We start from the raw sequence: 20,501 nt of genomic DNA, 5'->3' as shown, positions 1-20,501 counted from the left end.
GAATAGATATTTGTAGATATGCATGGTTGGGAATCAGATCCCTATTGTCTTATATTTGATAAAAATATCTCACCATATCTCTTCACAATTAGGCCTTACAGATTTTTATTCTTCAACTTTCAAGCTACATTTCTCTATCATTATACACAAATGACAAATCCATCTATATTTATACTACAATACAATTCATTATCTTTATCTTATTCTTATTCCTATCAAACATTATCATCAATTTGGGGTATTTTCACCCACAACTCCATACTAAAATTATTGAATGGACGTGTGGCTCCAATATATACTTACCATGCCTTATATAAAGAAATGTCACGTAACATTTATTGATGGCATTTATTGGAGTTAGGTTGCAAGTAATAATATCTTTAACATGTGGTTCACAAATTTGTTGCTCTTTCTTTTGTGCTTTTATTTCCTTATGCATTATTTGGAACGTAGATTTTGACAATACTGAAAAAAGTATTTTAACCAGTATATCGTCGGCAGTTCGGTAGAAAAGATAAATAAATAAAACATGATAAAAACACACATTTTAGATTATTTTTTATCGTATAACTCTAAGATATATAAATGAGTTATCTATCCTACCAAATCACAGTTGCATGAAGACGCTAAGAGCATCCACAACGGTGGTGGGAGTGAAGGCCGCCGTCCGTGCCAGCGGCGAGGACGAGGACCGCCGCCGATGCGCTCGCGCCGTGCCAGCGAGCAGGCGACGTGGCGGCTTATGATTGGGCAACGGCATAGCCGTTGCCTTTGAATTATTTTTTTTTTATTTTAAAAATCATTTTTAAATTATATAAAATGATTATAAAAAAATTTCCAAATCCCAAAAATATGGCCGTTTTTTCCGTTTTTTCTGAATTTTTTTGAGTTTTTTTTTATTTTTTTCCCCCAAAATCATCTTTAAATACACACATTCATCATCCATTTATCACATCAATTCATCTCCCATTCATCTCTCATTCTTAAAATTCTCATACAAACTATCAACACATTCATCCCTCAATTCAAAACCTCAAATGGATTTCACCCATATTATGGCGGAAGCGGAACGCGAAGAACAAGAATACTACGAACAACATCGTGCCGCTTACGAAGCATATGTCGTGGCGAATACCCCCGCTCCTCCTCCTCAACGAACCAGATCAAATCGGCACTACATCCATCGTGACCGGGAGGGAGCCCACGAAAGGCTCGCTGCCGACTACTTTGCCGACCAGCCGCGGTTTCCGGCAGATTACTTCAGGCGCCGTTTTCGCATGTCAAAGCGCTTGTTCATGCGAATTGTCAACACATTGTCCGCACGTGTTGAATTCTTCCAAACAGGTCAAGATGCAGCCGACCGGCAAAGTATCACGCCGTTGCAGAAGTGTACGTGTGCCATCCGACAACTCGCTACTAGGCAAACGGCCGACATCTTCGACGAGTATTTGCATATCGGTGAGTCCACTGGAATCCTTTGTCTAAAGAATTTTTGCGAGGGCGTTCGTTCAGCTTTCGGGGATGAATTCCTTCGGGCACCCAGCACCGATGATTGCCAACGGTTGCTGCGTCTTCATGAATCAGTCCATGGCTTCCCCGGAATGCTTGGCAGCATTGACTGCATGCATTGGAGGTGGAAGAATTGCCCGAATGCTTGGAGGGGGCAACACTTAAGCGGTCACAAAGGCGGCGGCCCAACACTTATCCTTGAGGCGGTCGCCGACTACCGCCTATGGATTTGGCATGCATATTTCGGCGTTGCCAGAGCCAACAACGACTTGAACGTGCTCTATTCTTCACCACTCTTCAATGATGTGATGAATGGTGTAGCACCGGCGATCGACTTCACCATCAACGGAAATACATACCACATGGGTTACTATCTTGCCGATGGTATCTACCCAAGGTGGTCGACGTTCGTGAAGATGCTCCACAACCCGCACGACCCGAGGCGGGTTCTTTTTGCGCAGCGTCAAGAGTCCGCGCGGAAAGACGTTGAAAGAGCCTTCGGGGTCCTTCAATCCCGATTTAACATTGTGAAGGCCCCGGCTCGGCTGTGGTACGTGAATAATATCGCCGACATCATGTTCACGTGTATTATCTTACACAACATGATTATAGCCGACGAAGGGCCAAGGGCGGCTAGCTTCTACGACGAGGATGAAGCCGGAAGCTCAACAGCGAGGTCTCCCCCACGCCGAGGTGAGCATACGACGGTTGGCCAGAGGATCGAGACAAGGCACACAATGCGCGATACCCGAACCCACATTCAGCTACAAGAAGACCTAATCAAACACATGTGGGCGAAATTCGGCAACGAGTAGTGGTTTTTTTAATTTTTAGTATTTTAATTATGTAATTTTTAATTTTTAGGATTTTAATTATGTCGTTTTTTATTTTATTTGTCATTTGTAATATTATTTATGTTTTTTAATGAATTTTAGTATTATGGAAATGTTTATGTTTAATTGAATATTAAATTAATTGTGCTCGTCCTTGCGGAAGAGCACAGTTGTGGGTGTTGTGCTCTTGCCAGAGAGCAGGCATGAATAGTACCGCCCGGGCCCACAACCGTGCCACTGGCAAGAGCACGATTGTGGATGCTCTAAGAAACTTGTAATTTAAAACCAGTGCTTTAGGCCATAAATCGCGTAATTTCACGCCCCCGCATTATATAGCAACCTACGGAGTCTTGGTCACCTCTCTTCATGACGAAACACTTGCATAATGCGTTGCAAGTTCCTTGGAGGAACTAGACGTTACTTTTTGAAGTGGGGAGAGGCTATCCCACCATGCGCCCCCTCATCAATCAATTATAGGTTGAAGTGATGCACTCTATTTGGACGTACGAATGAGTATTATTTGTGATCGATTTTATAATTTTAATAACAAAATTTAATTTTTTAGCAATAAAAATGACTCCTTTTAAATTAAACTAATATAAAATTTTCACATCAACTTTACTTAAAATCGTGTCCATGAATTAGTAAAAGATTATGTTTTGTGAGAAATAATTCTGCACAAAACTTAAGTGAATTTTGCGTTGCGTTGAAGGAGCTATTTATAAGTAGTTTTTCCACTATAATTTTGCTTGTAAGTTGTAACTTTGATATGATATATTGGTTTTGCATTTGTTGAAAAAAATTTGGCTTAATTGTATATAAATGTGTTCGTACATATAAATAATGTGTCTAGTGTAGTGGTAAATGAGTTTTCTATAACCCAAACTTGAGTCAAACCCTTTCCATCTTATTTTTTAAAATTTCTTTTTGTTTTTAGTTTTCCAGTTTTTATGTTTTTTTTTTTGTTTTTCAATTTTTCCAATCTTAGTTAAACTTAAATTGAATGTAAATTAATTGAATTTTCAAAATTTGATACATACTCCAAGATTTAGTTGCAAATAATATGTAATTTTATAATTTTAATTGTATCACAATTTAAAAATTTTAATGAATGTAAATTTTAAAATTTGAAGAATTTCATATTTTAATAAAATAAGATATGAATAGCAAAATTTTAAAAAACTCATGAATAATTTAGTGAATAGAAGGTGGTTTACCTATGGTTGTTTTTTAACTAAGGGATCGAAACGGGTACCCGCGGGTACCCAAACCCGATTTTGCGGGTACCGGTACCCGAAAACTTCAATATTATATTACCCAATCCCGACCCGTATAGTTATAAGGGTAACCCGATACCCGCATCGGGTATCCCAACCCCGCAGGCATAATTTGAATTGTGTATTATATTATTCAATGCTATTATGCTTTTAGTTTTCACTTATCATTAATGCTAGTCATCTAATACAATAATTTTGTGTACATGTTTGTAATTCTAGAATGAATTTTGGGATTGTTGCTAGTTGCTACACTATGATTTTAGGTTTTTTTTACTTTGTTGTATTTGCATAATTTCCAACAATTAACTATGCACAAATATAGTGATTTCTCATCTATTAATTATAATATGATTACGTATGAAATATAATGCAAATCCAAATTTCAAATAAGCAAATATGATAAAAACATCAAGCATATCTAAAATTAAATCACCATTCAAAAGTTTAATATAAACTGATTATATATAAATTTGAAACTAATTAACTAAAATAAAATATTTTAAAACCCTAACCCTAAAAATAACGGGTATTATCGGGGTTTAACGGGTATACCCGCACGGGTAGCGGGTATACCCATACCCGTAAAAATTTAAAACAAACTACCCGATCCCGCCCCTTTTCCCATTGTCGTCGGGTAGTGGGTACCCGATACCCGGCGGGTCGGGTTGAGGGTTTCCTGATACCCGCTACCTATTTTGACACCCCTATAAGGGATACGATAAAAAATGGTATGAGGAACTGTTAATGAAGTTAGGCTTTTGATTTTCTCAGCAACAATTTGGAACCAAATCACTAAGAATCATAACCAAATACTGCTTTTAGATTAAAATAAAGAAGGAGATCATCAATCAATCAATAATAGAATCGAATACAAAAAAATATTAGTGGTGATTGATTTTACTTACAAAGGCATCTTTTTTATTCTTTTTTCCTTATTGGAGTGTAAGTATTGCTAAAGTATTAATGATCATGTTTTTTTAATCTCATTGTCAAATTATAATACTACTTAAAAAGGAAAATTTCTTATAGCCGGCAACTTTTGGTGAACACTAACGTTATTAATCTCCAATCTATATGCTTCATTGTTTTTTAGAGATATAGTGTACAATTCAGTTTCCCAAAACTTACACACATTAAATAACTCTTTCCCCAAGTTAGAGAAGTAAGTAACATCTAGCGAAGCTGAATTTATCCATCATTTTACTAGCAACTAGTAATTAATACTTGAACATTATCTTATTTAACCATATTTTTTTAAAAAATTTCTTTTGCCAGCACCAAAGTGGTTGCAAAACGCAATGTTGCAAGCAGAAAGTGTGCTCTCTATCAGAGTTGTCGCAAACTTTTGCGAGCATCGAGCAAATACATGCTGAAAAATGCAAACACATTAACCCGATGATGCAGATACGTGCGGAGAATGACTGAATTGGTAAAAAAAACTCAACTAATTGAGAACTTCATAGTATAAAAACTCAATGTAAAATTAATATTCAAAAGTTTGTTTTTTTAGTTCAACAATGAAGCCTTTATATAGGCAAAGGGAAATCTCAAACTTATAAAAAATAAAACTAAAGGAAAATAACTAAAAGGAAAATAAGCAAAAAAAAAGGAAAACCTAATTTGGTAGAAGGAAAATAATTACTCATAATATTTTTCCTTCTACTAAATTCTATTAACTAGAAAATAAATAAAATATAAAATATAATTTACTTAGCCCCAAGTTTTATATTCTATAACTGCATCACCCGAGCTCGCAAAATGTCTCGCGAAATCTGGTGGTCCATCTTTCTCCAATAAAAGAAATGCTAAGCTAAACGATTCACACCATAATTATATATAAAAAATACATACACAACCCGTCAATGCATGCATGCATCCTTATTTTCTAACATATACTCATTTCTAAATCCCAAATCATCTATCCAAATATATTTTGTAGTTTTTAATTATACTTACAAGTTACAACCAAAACTATAAACTAGTAGTAGTATAAATCGAAGCAAACACCAAGTTGTATGCATAACTCACATTACCATACTAGTTCACAAAGTAGGTGGCAAGTATCTGTCACAAATAATGTCGCATATTTACTTATAATAACAACTCATATTTATAATCAAATATACAGAAATATTATTCTATTAATATATCAAGTGGCATTATTTGTCACCTCTCATCTCCTATTCCAAACACTGCCTACAAAGTCCACTTATTCACACAACAAAAAATCTCTACAGGAAAAAAAAAAAAAAGTTTGAAAAGAATGGGAATCGCGGAAGAGGCTCACAATGTTCGCGTGATCGGGTCAGGGCAGCAGACGATCGTGCTCGCGCACGGATTCGGCACGGATCAATCGGTGTGGAAGCATCTTGTGCCGCACTTGGTGGACGATTACCGCGTGATTTTGTACGATAACATGGGCGCCGGCACCACCAATCCGGATTACTTCGATTTCCAGAGGTATACGTCGCTGGATGGCTACGCCTGCGACGTTCTCGCTATTTTGGACGAGCTTCAGGTGCAGTCGTGTATATACGTCGGCCATTCCGTCTCCGCCATGATTGGGCTCATCGCCTCCATCTCCCGCCCCGATCTCTTCTCGAAGATTTTGACTATCTCTGCTTCTCCTAGGTCGGTCGCTTCGCTTCTCTCTCGCTCTGATTTACTGCTTTTTTGTCGAATTTTAGATGTTAATTCGATTAGAAGAGCGAATTAAGTACGTTTCTTCATCTAATTTTGTGTTTTCGTAGAGAGTAAAATGCGAATTTGATTACAAGCGCGAATTCGGATTTTTTTAATTTGAAATTTCAACTGTTTGATTGCTTTCACTGAGTTTTGGAGAAACAGAAACTAGTCATTTCGTTGGAATAATTCACATTTCTGAACTAATTTGATTAGAAGAGCGAATTAAGTACGTTGCTTCATCCAATTTTGTGTTATCGTAGAGAATGAAATGCGAATTTGATTAGAAGCGCGAATTAGGATTTTTTTTTTTAATTCGAAATTTCAACTGTTTGATTGGATTTGGTGAGTTTTGGAGTAACAGAGACTAGTCATTTCGTTGGAATAATTCATAATTCTAAACTAATTTGAGAAAGATTTGAAAGAGGAAACTGATATTTAATCAGATTTGAGAAAGAGAATAGTGAATTACAGATTTGAAATAATTCAGGTATGTGAACGAGGCGGACTACTACGGCGGATTTGAGCAGACGGAGCTCATACAGTTATTCGAGGCGATGAAATCGAACTACAAGGCATGGTGCGACGGGTTCGCCCCGCTGTGTGTGGGCGGCGACATGGAGTCCGTGTCGGTGCAGGAATTCAGCCGGACTCTCTTCAACATGAGACCGGACATAGCGCTGAGCGTCGCCCAAACCATATTCTACAGCGACGCCAGGCCACTCCTTCGCCACGTCACTGTGCCGTGCCACATCATCCAGAGCGTCAAGGACCTGGCCGTTCCGGTGGTGGTGTCTGAGTACCTCCACCAGAACCTCGGTGGGGACTCCATCGTCGAGGTCATGTCCACCGACGGCCACCTTCCGCAGCTCAGCTCGCCTGAAGTTGTTATGCCCGTGCTGCTTAGGCACATTCGCTATAACATTGCTGCTTGATTCTTGTTATATTTGGATGATCACTATTGTTGTATCCTTAATGTTCTTATTTGCTACTGTGTTTTTATTTTTAACTTAGCTCTCGAAGTTCTTAAATGTAAATAATCCTCGCCAAATTTGATATGTTGGTTATCAATTAAGGAAAATTGAGATTTATGTTGGTGGGATTCGAATTTTAGATATTAGATCATCCTAATATCAAAGATTATATCGAAGTCTTTGTAGGTCTAATATCAAAGTAGAGTTGTCAAATTTATCAGACCGACTCAGCTTAGCATGGCTTAGACTCGATATGAGTTGACTTAGGCCAGCGAAACAAAGTGGGGTCTGGGCTGAGCTCATTGGTGGAAGTGATCTCATTGGACCGTTTTTCAGGCCCAACCCAAGCCCACGATTATTTGAAACCCAACCCAGCCTAGGCCTAGAACCATAAAAAAACTTAGCCCTGGACGAGTCCAGGCCACACCCAAATAAGTCCCATAACTACAAATCATATATTCCATCCGTCGCATAAAAATATGTGCACTTTTTATTTTCGTATGTCCCATAGAAATGAGCAGTTCCATTTATGAAAAGATGTCCCAATTTATTACCCTATACATCAAGTTATTTACAACCAATACCACCATTGAAGCAGTAATAATTAAGGCTAGGTAAATATACCGAAAAAATGGTATATCGATTGTATCGTACAAAAAAATATCGAAAAATATCGAATTTTTTGTATACCGAAATTTTCGGTACGATACAATACCGTATCGTAAGTTTTCGATACGATAACGATATGAATTTTTTATACCGCGGTATACCGTTTTATATTGAATATACAATATATATCGATATTATCGGTATAACGAAATATATCGAAAATCAATATGTATTGTACTATCGACACATACAGATTATAATAATAATATAATTTATTTTTTTAAGATTAAAAATTTAAAATCATAAATAGACATCCATTTAATTTATTTATATACTCAAAATATATTTATTGGAAATCCTAAAATCATAAATAGATATCCATGTAATTTCAATATACCGTTCATAACGGTATACCGAAATTTTTGTACGATATATCGAAATTTCGATACGGTAACGGTATAGATATTATCCATACCGAAATTTCGGAATACCGAAATCCGGTATACCTAAACTTTCGATACAGTAACGATATGAAATTCTTTCATATCGATATTTTCGATACGATAAAGATACAAAATTTTCAATACAATATACCGTATCGATCCAACCCTAATTGTGCCTCAGTTAAGTAGTTTCCATTTTTTATTCCTGGTTTTTCATTTCTAAGCAAGTTGAGGGGGTGGAAATGTACTTGCTAAGTCTGGTCATTTTTCATGTCATGAAGCTGCCTGCATTTAATTTTCTTTCAAAATTATCAAAGTTTAACCTTACAAAGTGTTATATATGCTGTTGCATAAATGTGCCAAACGTTTTTGCTACTTTAGTTTATTACCTTATCTATGTATTCATATGTATATGTAGAATTCATGCATCTGCAATAATGATAAAGAATAATGTCTGTTTCAGATATATACTTTGAAGATGAACTAAAAATTGTCAGGATGTTTTATTGTTGTGATTGTGCAGTTTACTATTTAAGACTAGCCTGAATAGGTAACAAATAGTACTATACACTAATCTATTGTTTACTAGATAGCTCAATCTTCAAGTAATATTTGTCCAACTACTATTGTTGTAGTTCAGTGGTATTATTCACCCCATCCCTTGTAAGAAAAAAATTAATATTCACCCCCAATTACTACTGCAAATGGATGGTTGCAGATGATATGGCGATACCAGAGCAGTTCACCTGCCCTTTCTCTGGGATAATAATGATTGATCCTGTTATTATTTCGACTGGAACGGTTTGTTCTTCATCCCCTCTTGCTATCTCATAATTTTTTGTTTCTAAAGCTTTTTTTTGGAATTGGACAGACGTGCGATCGTCACTTCATAGAAGGCTGGGTTGATGCTAGGGGATGCATGCCCAAAAACTAGGAGAAAACTGTCACACACGGTTCTCGTACCAAACCACGTGATGCACAGAATGATAACGATGTGGCACGAGAATCATGCATTTGAGCCACCAGAATATAATTCTAATCATGTCGTAGCACAACTGGTGGCTGCACTCTTTGAAGCCGATAACTTGGCTCCCCTCATCAATATGTTGGAGGACGATGAGTATGAATTTGGAATGAAAGAGGTCGTGCCGCGATTTGCAAGTTGTGTAAACTGAGTGAGAACTAGGCTAGAGTTAGAACATAAGGCCTAGCGAAAGTGGTCATGGTAAAGTTGAACAATTAAATGCTCAAGAGTAAGATGCTTGAGATTCTTGCACTCCTTTCGACCAATTTGAATTCCATCAAGGAGATGGTTGAGATGTGTGCAATCCCGTGCTAGTTTGAGATCTTGCGGGAGAATCCTGGTCTGGTCGATATGGATCGGTGCATGCTCATTCTGTACTCTATCTTCTGCAAGGATGTAAGCACGTTTCTGAGATGATAAAAGAGGAGAACTTGCTGAACTGGCTCAATCGAGAAGGCACATCTTATACCAAGTGCAAATAGGGATGGGTAAATATACTGAAAAACGGTCTATCGATCGTATCGTACCGAAAAATATCGAATTTTTTATATACCGAAATTTATGGTACGATACAATACCGTATCGTAAGTTTTCGATACGATAACAATATGAATTTTCATATACCGCGGTATACCGTTTAATATAGAATATACGATATATATCGATATTATCAGTATACCGAAATATATCAAAAATCAATACGTATTGAATTATCGATACATACCGTTTATACTGATTATAATATTAATATAATTTATTTTTTTAAGATTAAAAGTTTAAAAATCATAAATAGATATCCATCTAATTTATTTATATATTCAAAAAATATTTATTGGAAACCCTAAAATCATAATTAGATATCCATTTAATTTCGATAAACCGTTCAGAACGGTATACCGAAGTTCGGTACGATATACCAAAATTTCGATACGGTAATGGCATAGATATTATCCATACCGAAATATCGGTATACCGAAATCCGGTATACCGAAACTTTTGATACGGTAATGATATGAAATTCTTTCATATCGATATTTTTGATACGATAACGATACAAAATTTTCGATACAATATACCGTATCGACCCAGCCCTAGTAATAATAAGATGAGTTCTAGTATCCACACTACTTTAATGGGACGGATGAAGTATTATTAATTCTCACTATCCTTATGACCTATAAGGTGATTAAAGAAGTATTCCCTATGTTTTATTAAGTTTGGATCATATACTTTTATAGGATGTTCCATTAGAGTCATTTTTTTGGCAGACTCCAAAACACTTATTTTTCTTATTTTATTTTCTCTTCTACTGTTATTCTCTTTGGATCATAACATCTATATCCTTTTTGATTGACCTCATAACTAACAAGTACACACTTATAATAATATAGGGTGCAAGTTTTGTTCTTCCATGTTTGGGGTAATGAACCGATCTCCCAAATGTGCGAGATTAAGTAATCTCTAGGCTATTTTAAATTGAGTTAGAAGAAATATATATTTTAAATTAAATTGGATACAGTAATCTATATGTGTGTGTATAAATTAGTAGTCTAACGGATATAAATCAAATTCTATTTCTATGTACTAAATGGGCCGAAATGAGGTTCTACAAATGTATAGTGTGGAATAATCAAGATATTAATATGATGTCTTTTTTTGGTGCTAATATGATGTCTTTTTAATGTAGTACTAATGGAAGAATTTATATACTCCTATTCTTTTCCAATTTTGATGGTAGGCGTGTGATGTAGAGGAATTGGGGAAAAATGAGTTTCCAATACTTTGTGTAATTAGAATGATCTTGAGGATAGTTAAATAAATAGACTAAATTAGGTAATGACATTTGTCCACCCTTACCTCCACAAAAATAAACAGGAGTAATATTGAAAAGAGTTTATATATATGTGTGTGTATAGTAAATAGAAGAGAATGGGGTTGATAATTCTAGAACATGTTTAGCAATATATAAAGCCTTCTACTCCCTTATTTTAAAGGGGGGACTTCCGGCCCCTCTCTTTCTCAACAAATAGATAAAATAAAAAAATAAAATAAAAACAGAAGAGCAACAAATAAATAAAATAAAATAAAATAAAATAAAAAAATAAAATAAAAACAGAAGAGAGAGGAAAAAGGGAAATTTTATGTAATTTCTAGGCTACAATTCAAGAAGAATGTGATATGAGATCGTGTGTTTATGAGCAAAATCAAGGTATCCTTCTTACTTTAATCTATTTCATAAATCTATACTACGTTGAATTTGTTAGCTTAAAATTTATGGTTATTTTGAGGATTCATGAAGGTATGAGCTGATCCTAATTAAAATAGTTGATGGATATAAGATTCATAGAGGAATGATAATAACCATGTTTTTATTAGTTATTTCAAGTTTTATGAAAATTGAAGCATATGTTTAGACTATGAGATAGGCTTATGTGTTGACAACTTTATTCGATTATTTATATATATAGAGAGAGAGAGAGAAATGGAAGGGTAAATGTGATTAATCTATTATTACTAGAAGTATAAATCATGCATAAAGATTGTGTATTTGGTGTTAATAGATGTTTTGTATATTAGTTATCCAATATAGGGGGACTATAGATTATATAGCTACTAAATTGATTTACATTGTTTTGGAATTAGAATCTAAGTACGGCAATATGAATGTTAACATGATCATTAATTTCAATATATTTATTCATCAAAACATATATATGATGTGAATAGTAACAGTGAAGTTCATGAATTAGTTTGAATGCCTTGATGGAAAATAAGGTTAAAGTTGTGAGTATGGTAAATAATTGGGATTTGGGAAGGCTACAAGATTTAATTGGATATTTTTAGAGGTCATTTAGTAATAGCATTTATGAATAAATGGAAAACCGTACAAGTTTAGTTTGAGCATAAATATACGATACAGAATGTGTGAATGTGGAATATGGTACATGATCACATATAATATACAGTAATGCTATGCGGCCACAATGTGGCTCGTCACACGGTGGCAGTTTTGTAAATAGTTGAAACAAATAATATTAAAATAGAGTGAACTGCACAAAAGGGCCCTAACTTTTTGACATGTAACAGCAGAGACCCCTAACATTTAAAAATATCATCACAGGTATCTAACAAAATATATAATCAATTTTGCCATTTTCCGGATGAAAATGCCCAAATGGGCTGAAGGACTATTTACCCACTAAGCCTACACCATATGCTGCACCCTATGCTGCATAGCATGTGTAAGAGCGGTCTTGTCAAACAGAATAGTAATCATATTTCCATTCTCCTATTTTCTTGTATATTTTCTCGTAGCATTCCTATGGCTTTACTATGTGCTGCAGCCGCACGGATTCTTCAATTGCTCTCCTGCAGTTGATGTGCCGCCCAGTGCCTGGGAGATGGATCCAAAAGAGAACGATGTCAAAGAAAACGGCGTTGCTAAGGCAAGTTCACCTATTCTCAGTTCAAAGATCTGAAGGGAATGAAACGCGTTATTGGATGAACCGTGCCTGTATATACCTGCATCCCGGTTTAGTAGAGACTCATCTCTTTGCTTTACTACCAGTTTGCTAGTTCTTTTTCCAGACAGTATCGTTTTATCGTACTCGTTGTCGAACTATTTCTGAGTTCGAGCTTTTCGCTTGCCTGAACATGAATATGTATTTCCAGACTTTGTTGCAACCTCTCTTGAATAGTGATCTGTTTTTTTACTTTTAATTTTGAACTGATTATTTTATGATGTTACGTTGGCTGTCTTTAAAGATTAATTAATTGTGTGATGGCACTACTGAATTTGATGACAGAGAATAAGTTTGGAAATTCATGACACATATCAACATCTACTAAATCTTTTTTAAACAAATACAATCGAAATTAATTTGTCGGTAATTGATAAATAGTCCAAATTAATTATATGATTGTCAGTGTAAGCAATAAAGTACCCACTAATTAACTATTGAATTTATATGTAAAATATCTTAGAGCATTAGCAATGGGGCGCCCTAAGGCGCACCCTATGGCGCGCCACGTCAGCAGTTTTATCCTCCTACCTCCCCACCTGCAGTGGGGCGCCCTAAGGCGCGCCACATCATCATTTTATTGTTTTGTTTAATTAATTTAACTGTTTTCAAATAACAAGTAACGAGTAAATAAAAAACGGTCTAAATAACAAACGGCGAAGTTTTAATAAAAAAAAGTTACATCATTGAACTAATAAAAAAAAACTAAGTCGGACCAATTCCCAACTTCCGACGCAGCTCATCGAGTAACGCCCGGAGATATTCGGCTTCGTCGGGGTCGGTACACTTCTTGAGGGCCCTGTGCGTCTGCAACATCGTCCTTGCCATCGACGCTGTTGCTAACGACTCAAACGCGGTGGCCGTCTGGGTTGGGAGCTCTACCGGACCGGAGCTTGAGTTGCAGCGGTCGACGATGAGGTCGCGGTCGCCTTTCCCTTGGCCTTCGCGGTCGCCTTTCCCTTGGCCTTCGCGGTCGCCTTTCCCTTGGCCTTCGCAGCCTTGACGCCGGGAGGACGCCGGAAGGACACCGGTGTGCCAGAACTCCCTTCATCCACATACGTCCGGTTGAGGTCAACCGGGTGGTTGTCGCTGCCGCTGCTCATGTAATCACTAGCTTCATTGGTTTTCGTCCTCTTCGGCGCACCAGTGTGCAGAATTCCACCTTGGAACTTCTGCTTGTCCCTCAAGAGCGCCCAGATGGCCTCGTGCTTGAAGTCGCCGTACATCGACCGGTACGACAACAGCGCTTTAGCGCATACGTCGCTCAAGCTCTCGCCGCTCCCCTATGACAGCGTGAACTTCTCGAACTCCGCCGCGTACAAGTTCACTTGCTTCTTGACTTGATCCCAGTGCTTGCGGAGTTGCCCTATAGCGCGCCAAGTCATCATTTTTTTAATATTTACAAAATCCATACGAATTTTTTAAAAAATAATATATTAAAATACGAATTTCATAAACTTCATTTCATTTAATAAAAATTAATACATTACAATGCGAATTAAAAAAAACTCAAACTCAGCGACGGCGGTTACGAGCCCACACTTCTTCAATCATGTCACTCATGAGCTGCGCATGCTCTTGTTGGTTGCGCATTGAGGCCTGTCTAGATAGAACCTCTTCGAAGCCTAACGGTAACCCTCTATCGGGTGTGTCGGTCGATGTGCCGGAAGAGCTAGATGCACGGTCGTCTTCATTCCTGTCGGTGATGCTTCCGCCTTCACTCTCGACTATCATGTTGTGCATGATTATGCACGCATATATGACATCAGCGATGACTTCCTTGTACCAGAAATGAGCCGGCCCTTTCACAATTGCCCACCGTGATTGGAGCACCCCAAATGCCCGCTCGACATCCTTCCGCGCCGCCTCCTGCTTTTGCGCAAATAAAACCCTCTTCTCACCAATTGGGCAGCTGACCGTCTTTAGGAAAACTGGCCACCGTGGGTAGATGTCATCGGCCAAGTAGTACCCCATATGGTATTGGCGTCTGTTGGCAGTGAACTCGATGGCCGGGCCGTTGCCTTTACATTGGTCGGTGAAGAGGGTGGACGAGTTGAGGACGTTGATGTCGTTGTTCGACCCGGCTACGCCGAAGTAAGCATGCCAGATCCAGAGCCGATGGTCAGCGACGGCTTCGAGGATCATCGTCGGGTGGCTGCCCTTGTATCCACTTGTGAATTGGCCTCTCCACGCCGTCGGACAATTCTTCCACTCCCAGTGCATACAGTCGATGCTCCTGAGCATCCCGGGAAACCCGTGCGCCCTCTCGTGCATCTGCATCAGACCCTGGCAATCAGTGGTTGTCGGCTTGCGCAAATATGTGTCGCCATAGGCCTCTACTATCCCCCGACAAAAGCTCTTCAGACACTCGCGGCCTGTAGTCTCCCCACAGTGGAGGTACTCGTCAAAAAGGTCCGCCGTGGTGCAGTATGCCAACTGACGAATAGCAGTCGTGCACTTTTGCAATGGTGTAAGGCCGGGTTTCCCGATGCCGTCCTCCTGAAACGTGAAGTATTCATCACGTGAAGACAATGTACGAACAATGCTGAGAAAAAGGTACCTCGACATTCTAAACCGGCGGCGGAAAACAGTCGGGCCCCATCGCGGTTGATCGGCAAAATAGTCTTCAACCAGACGTCTGCGAGCTTCCTGGTGGTCGCGTCGGACATACGACCTATGTCGAATAGGCTAATGGACTTGCTCAGCCGCCGCCTCCTTCTCGCGCTGCATTTGCGCATAGCATGCCGCCATGGCCTCTTCAACGGCTGCATCTAATGCTTCGTCAAGCGAACCACCGGATTCAGACGAACTATAACTATTGGTGTCGTCGCCGAGATTCATTTTGGTTGGATGTAGAGAGAGAATATGTAAAGAGATTGTCGATATGTTCGTATGCACAACTGAATGAGAAACGAGATTTAAATAGAAAATCAAAACCGTGTGCCATCGTCCGCGTCGATCGTCCTCGACCTCCACAATGGGGCGACGATGGCGCGAACGATGACCATCGTCCGCGACAGCCGCAATGGGGCGGACGATGGCGCGGACGATGGCCATCGTCCGCGCTATCCTCCGCGACCGAAGTATAGGGCGCGACTATCATCTGCGCCCTATGGCACGCACCCGCAATGGGTGCGGACGATGGATGGCGCGGACGATGCGCGCCATCGGGTGTGCCATCGTCCGCCCATTGCGAATGCTCTTATAGGAGTATTATGCACTTAAAAAATATTTATGTTTCGAGTGTGGGACATGCATATCATTTATATGCCACCATTAACAAGTTCCAGTTAGAAATAATTTTTACCTCAAAAGTCAGAACAAAATTAAAGTAAACCCAAAATTTCTCATTTCATTATGTCTTAATCAGTGTGTGAAAATTGATTTTGAACTTAATGGTCCGAAAAAGACATGCTTTTCTATCGCATCAATTGCTTTTCGGCGTCCCGTCAACAGTGGATGCAGCAGACAATGCAGTGACGGCCATACAAAAGGACGATTTTGCCCTTCCAAGCCCTGAGGGTGTTATGGTCCGAAAAAAATACGATTTGTGATTATATATTTTGTTAGATACCTGTGATGATATTTTTAAATGTTAGGGTCTCTGCTGTTACACGTCGAAAAGTTAGGGCCCTTTTGTGCAGTTCACTCTATAAAATAATAGTTCTAGATAGTGCTTAAGTATTTTGACATAATCACCCTTATCCTTTCAATTTGAGAGAATACGCATTTAATTACAAATTTAAATTTGAAAACAATCTCTCTATACTAATTACAACTCCATTTTCCATAAAAATTATTATCGGATCCTTAAAAGGGATGACATCAAAACATGACAGTATACTAGTCATATGGAATTTGTTAAATAATACAATAACTTTAAACAATTAAACGTGATATAGTAATTATTATTATTACTATTATTATTAATATTTATTAATGTATTTACTATTGTTGTTGACTTTATTATAATAACATTATTTTTTAAATTATCATCCATTTCAAATGTTAAACTTTGTATTATACTTTATATCACTAAATTTATATTAATTTATTATATACTATTAGTATTACGGAGTACTCCTATTATTTAATTATTGGTGCAAAACGTGACACACACTTTAGACCTATACAATAAAAAGAATTTAAATATTTAATTATAATATTATATTATACTACATTTACCTAATATTGTTAACTTTTATTATAAATAAAAATATGAGAACATAAGAGTAATAAGTATAAAGCGTTATCGAAAGTTGAGGAAAATATAGATGGAGAATTAAGGAAGGGGTAGATTAGTCTTGAAAAATTTATACTTTCCAAGTGCATTAAATTTGGTTGAAAAATCTAATTATGGTCAGCCATAATATGGCCATTTAGCATCACTCTATAATATAAATGGTACTACGTGAGTAATTGGAAGTAACTATATAAGGTCTATATAGAAACAATTTTGAAAGAAGATGCTTCAGTTAAAACATGTTTATTGATATATTTGGTATGTGTTTATTGATATATTTGGTGTTTCCCCTTGCTTGGTTAATTACATCGGATATAATTGGCATGTCATTGCAGTACTGCTATACGGAAATGTGATGATCGTCCTATGATGACTATACGGATCTCGCCCTATACGAGCTATATGGTGCCCACTATCGGGATATACGAAAATATGGTAATCGTCCTACGAGGACTATACAGACCTCGCCTTATACGGGCTATATGGTGCCCACTCTCGGGCTATAAGGAAATGTGATGTTCGTCCTATGAGGACTATACGGCTTTTGCCCTATATGGGCTATACGATTGACATGATGTGATGCTCGCCCTATATGGGCTATATGGCGCCCGCTATTTGTGCTATTTGTTGATAGTCTATGTGCCCGTGTTTATTGCCGAGCACGACAAGGAGCTATATGATGTAATCTGGTAACTATATGATGTGATTTATTAACTATATGATGTGGCTTGATTAATATACGATGATGTTCAAGGTTAAATATGGCTATATGGATGAGATTAACTGTGGCTTTTAGGCCTGTCAAATCGGGTATCCGTGGATACCCGATCGGAAAATTTTGGGTACCCGATCTCGAATTTCCTAAAATCTAATACCCGATACCCTACAAAATGATTTCGGGTATCCAGTCCCGATTTTGGAATTTTATTTTATTATTTTTATTATTGTTTAAAGAAAATTAACTACAAACTTTTAGAAATACAAACTTGTAATTCGAATTTGATACAAACTTGAAGTAGTTTGAATTTAAGAAAATAAAAACTACTACAAATTTTTAGAAATAAAAAATTTCATACGTCATAACATCCATTATTTATCCATAATAAACATTACAATTCATACATTAACCTAAAATGTGACTTAAGAACGAAGGATTTTGGGAGTATATTTAATTTTTTTAAAATAATAGAATAAATACATAATTTATTAAATTTGAAAAAATAAAAAAAATCGGGTAATTTGGGTATACCCGATCGGGTATCGGGTACGGGTATCGGTTACCCCGATACCCGATAATCCAAAAATCTTATACCCGAACCCGATCCCGAAACCCGAAAAATCAAATATCGGGTATCCAATTACCCGATATTTCGGGTTCGGATACCTGGTATCCAATACCCGATATCCATTTTGACAGCCCTAGTGGCTTTTATTAGTTTATAGGGATGTGATATGTTGCTAATGCATATGTTGTGTGACATATCATGGTGATTTATTATTCGGATACAGTATATGACCTACGAGATGTAAATTAGTATACTGTAAAGTAGATGTATTTCTATATGGTTATTATGGTGATATATGAAAGGTTGTGATAATATTTAATTGTATGAAATGTCGTATAAATAAACACGAGTCTGATAAAGGTTTGAAAAGAGTAAACGAAAACACATGAATAAGTATGAGAGGGGAAAATTCTAAAATGCGAAATTCTTAAGTGCTAATAATGATATCTACTATATAGTACTATGTAAATTCATGGTAGTCGAATCGAAGCATAAGACAATATGTGAGAAATTAAATGATTGATAATGAATGGTGACGTCACTTATTTGACGGATTTTCGTTAGATTTTGGGATGTTACAGAAAAAGTATCTGGAGGGGGGAGGGGTGTGTGTGTTAAGTAAAAACATTTTCATAGTAGAGCCACCCTTCCCCCTTAATCTATCCTATTATCATATCAAAGAATTTGAATATTTTTTTAAAATTAGGTTTGCATAATTTTGTAGATATGAGTAAATTGTTCAAAAACCTCTTAACTTTTGTTTCATAAAATATATTAACTGTGTATGGATGCAATCATCAACAAAATTATAAAGTATCAGGACCCTTGACTCCGTATAATTGGTGTAGGACCCCTCACGTCAAAATAGACTAATTAAAATAAGTTGTCAACTCAGTGTATTTTTCAACTTATATAATGTTTGTGGCTTTTGGTCAAAAAAGAAGTTTCACAACATATGTTTCGTTTTGAACAATATTGGGAAAAATCAAATTTAAATAACTTGTAGAAGTACTCCCACCGTCCCACAAAGATTGTCCCATTTTCGTCTGTCCCACAAAATTTGTCCTATTTCACTATTTACCATTTTTGGTAGTGAACCTCATATTCCACTAACTCATTCTTACTCACATATTATTATAAAACTGATATATAAAAGTAAGACTCACATTCCACTAACTTTTCAACTCACTTTTCATTAAAGTTAGACAAGCTTTGTGGGATGGAGGGAGTATGATCTAAATGATGGTATCATAGCCAAACTTCTCGATTTGTGCAGAGCTGTTAGTTAGAATTGCATTTCTTTTTTGAGCTATTTAACCTAGAGAAGTGATCTCCTGGGCGACTAGAATGAGCGCCACATTTGGGCGACACACACGTGTCAGCAGTGTCAGCATAATATATTATATTTTAATATCCTCTTTCTCTCGCTTAAACTTTTTATAAAATATTTTTGGCTCGGTGGGATCTATAAAACAATTTGTCTGATTTGCTCATTTTAAGTGAATTCGAATTCACCTTTCTGTACATCGACAACGTTTATGTTGTTCGAGTTTTTTGGGGGAAGAATAGCGATGGAAATTATCATAAATTAGAAGAAGAAATGAAGAAGAATTTGAGTTGTGGGCATTTTGGGGCACTACCCTGATTCAATCCAGAAAAGAATATAAATATGTGGATCAGTGTAACATACCTTCTCTCCATACTGGGGGAGATCCCCTATTATGCCAATAAACACAGCACCTGCTGTTGTGCATTAAAACTACATCGTTTCACTCAATTTTCCTTCCCCTCATTCTTATCTATTTATTGCTATTATAATAAACATCATGAATAAAAAGTAAAAACTGACTCCTTAAAAATTGTGTATGCGTTTGACTCCTTCCCTTCTTACCTGTAATCTATACATATTATATCAAATCTTTAAACTGTATAAAATCTATAAACAATACATCTATGGAAATAATTAGTAATTTCATAGTATACTTTTATATTTAATTCATTTATTAATTGTTAGTGTATAAAATAAAGTACTACTTCATTAATTTAGAAAGCACCTGCCAATTTGTCGAGAAATAGACTAAATTTAGGAAATTAAAATTT

The 20,501-nt window shown here is 36.8% G+C and overlaps 1 protein-coding gene across 1 annotated transcript; it reads left to right on the top strand.

The window, feature by feature from the left end:
• The first annotated feature begins 5,767 nt into the window (after window positions 1-5,767).
• LOC121805096 (probable esterase D14L) lies at window positions 5,768-7,392 on the top strand. The gene is made up of 2 exons (XM_042204877.1): window positions 5,768-6,250; window positions 6,792-7,392. The coding sequence occupies exons 1-2, from the start codon at window positions 5,883-5,885 to the stop codon at window positions 7,234-7,236; spliced, it is 813 nt and encodes a 270-aa protein (XP_042060811.1). The 5' UTR covers window positions 5,768-5,882; the 3' UTR covers window positions 7,237-7,392.
• Window positions 7,393-20,501: the final 13,109 nt, after the last annotated feature.

This window comes from Salvia splendens, chromosome 5, assembly GCF_004379255.2.
Source record: "Salvia splendens isolate huo1 chromosome 5, SspV2, whole genome shotgun sequence".
Lineage (NCBI taxonomy): Eukaryota > Viridiplantae > Streptophyta > Magnoliopsida > Lamiales > Lamiaceae > Salvia > Salvia splendens.
This window is presented reverse-complemented; position numbering and strand designations above follow the sequence as displayed.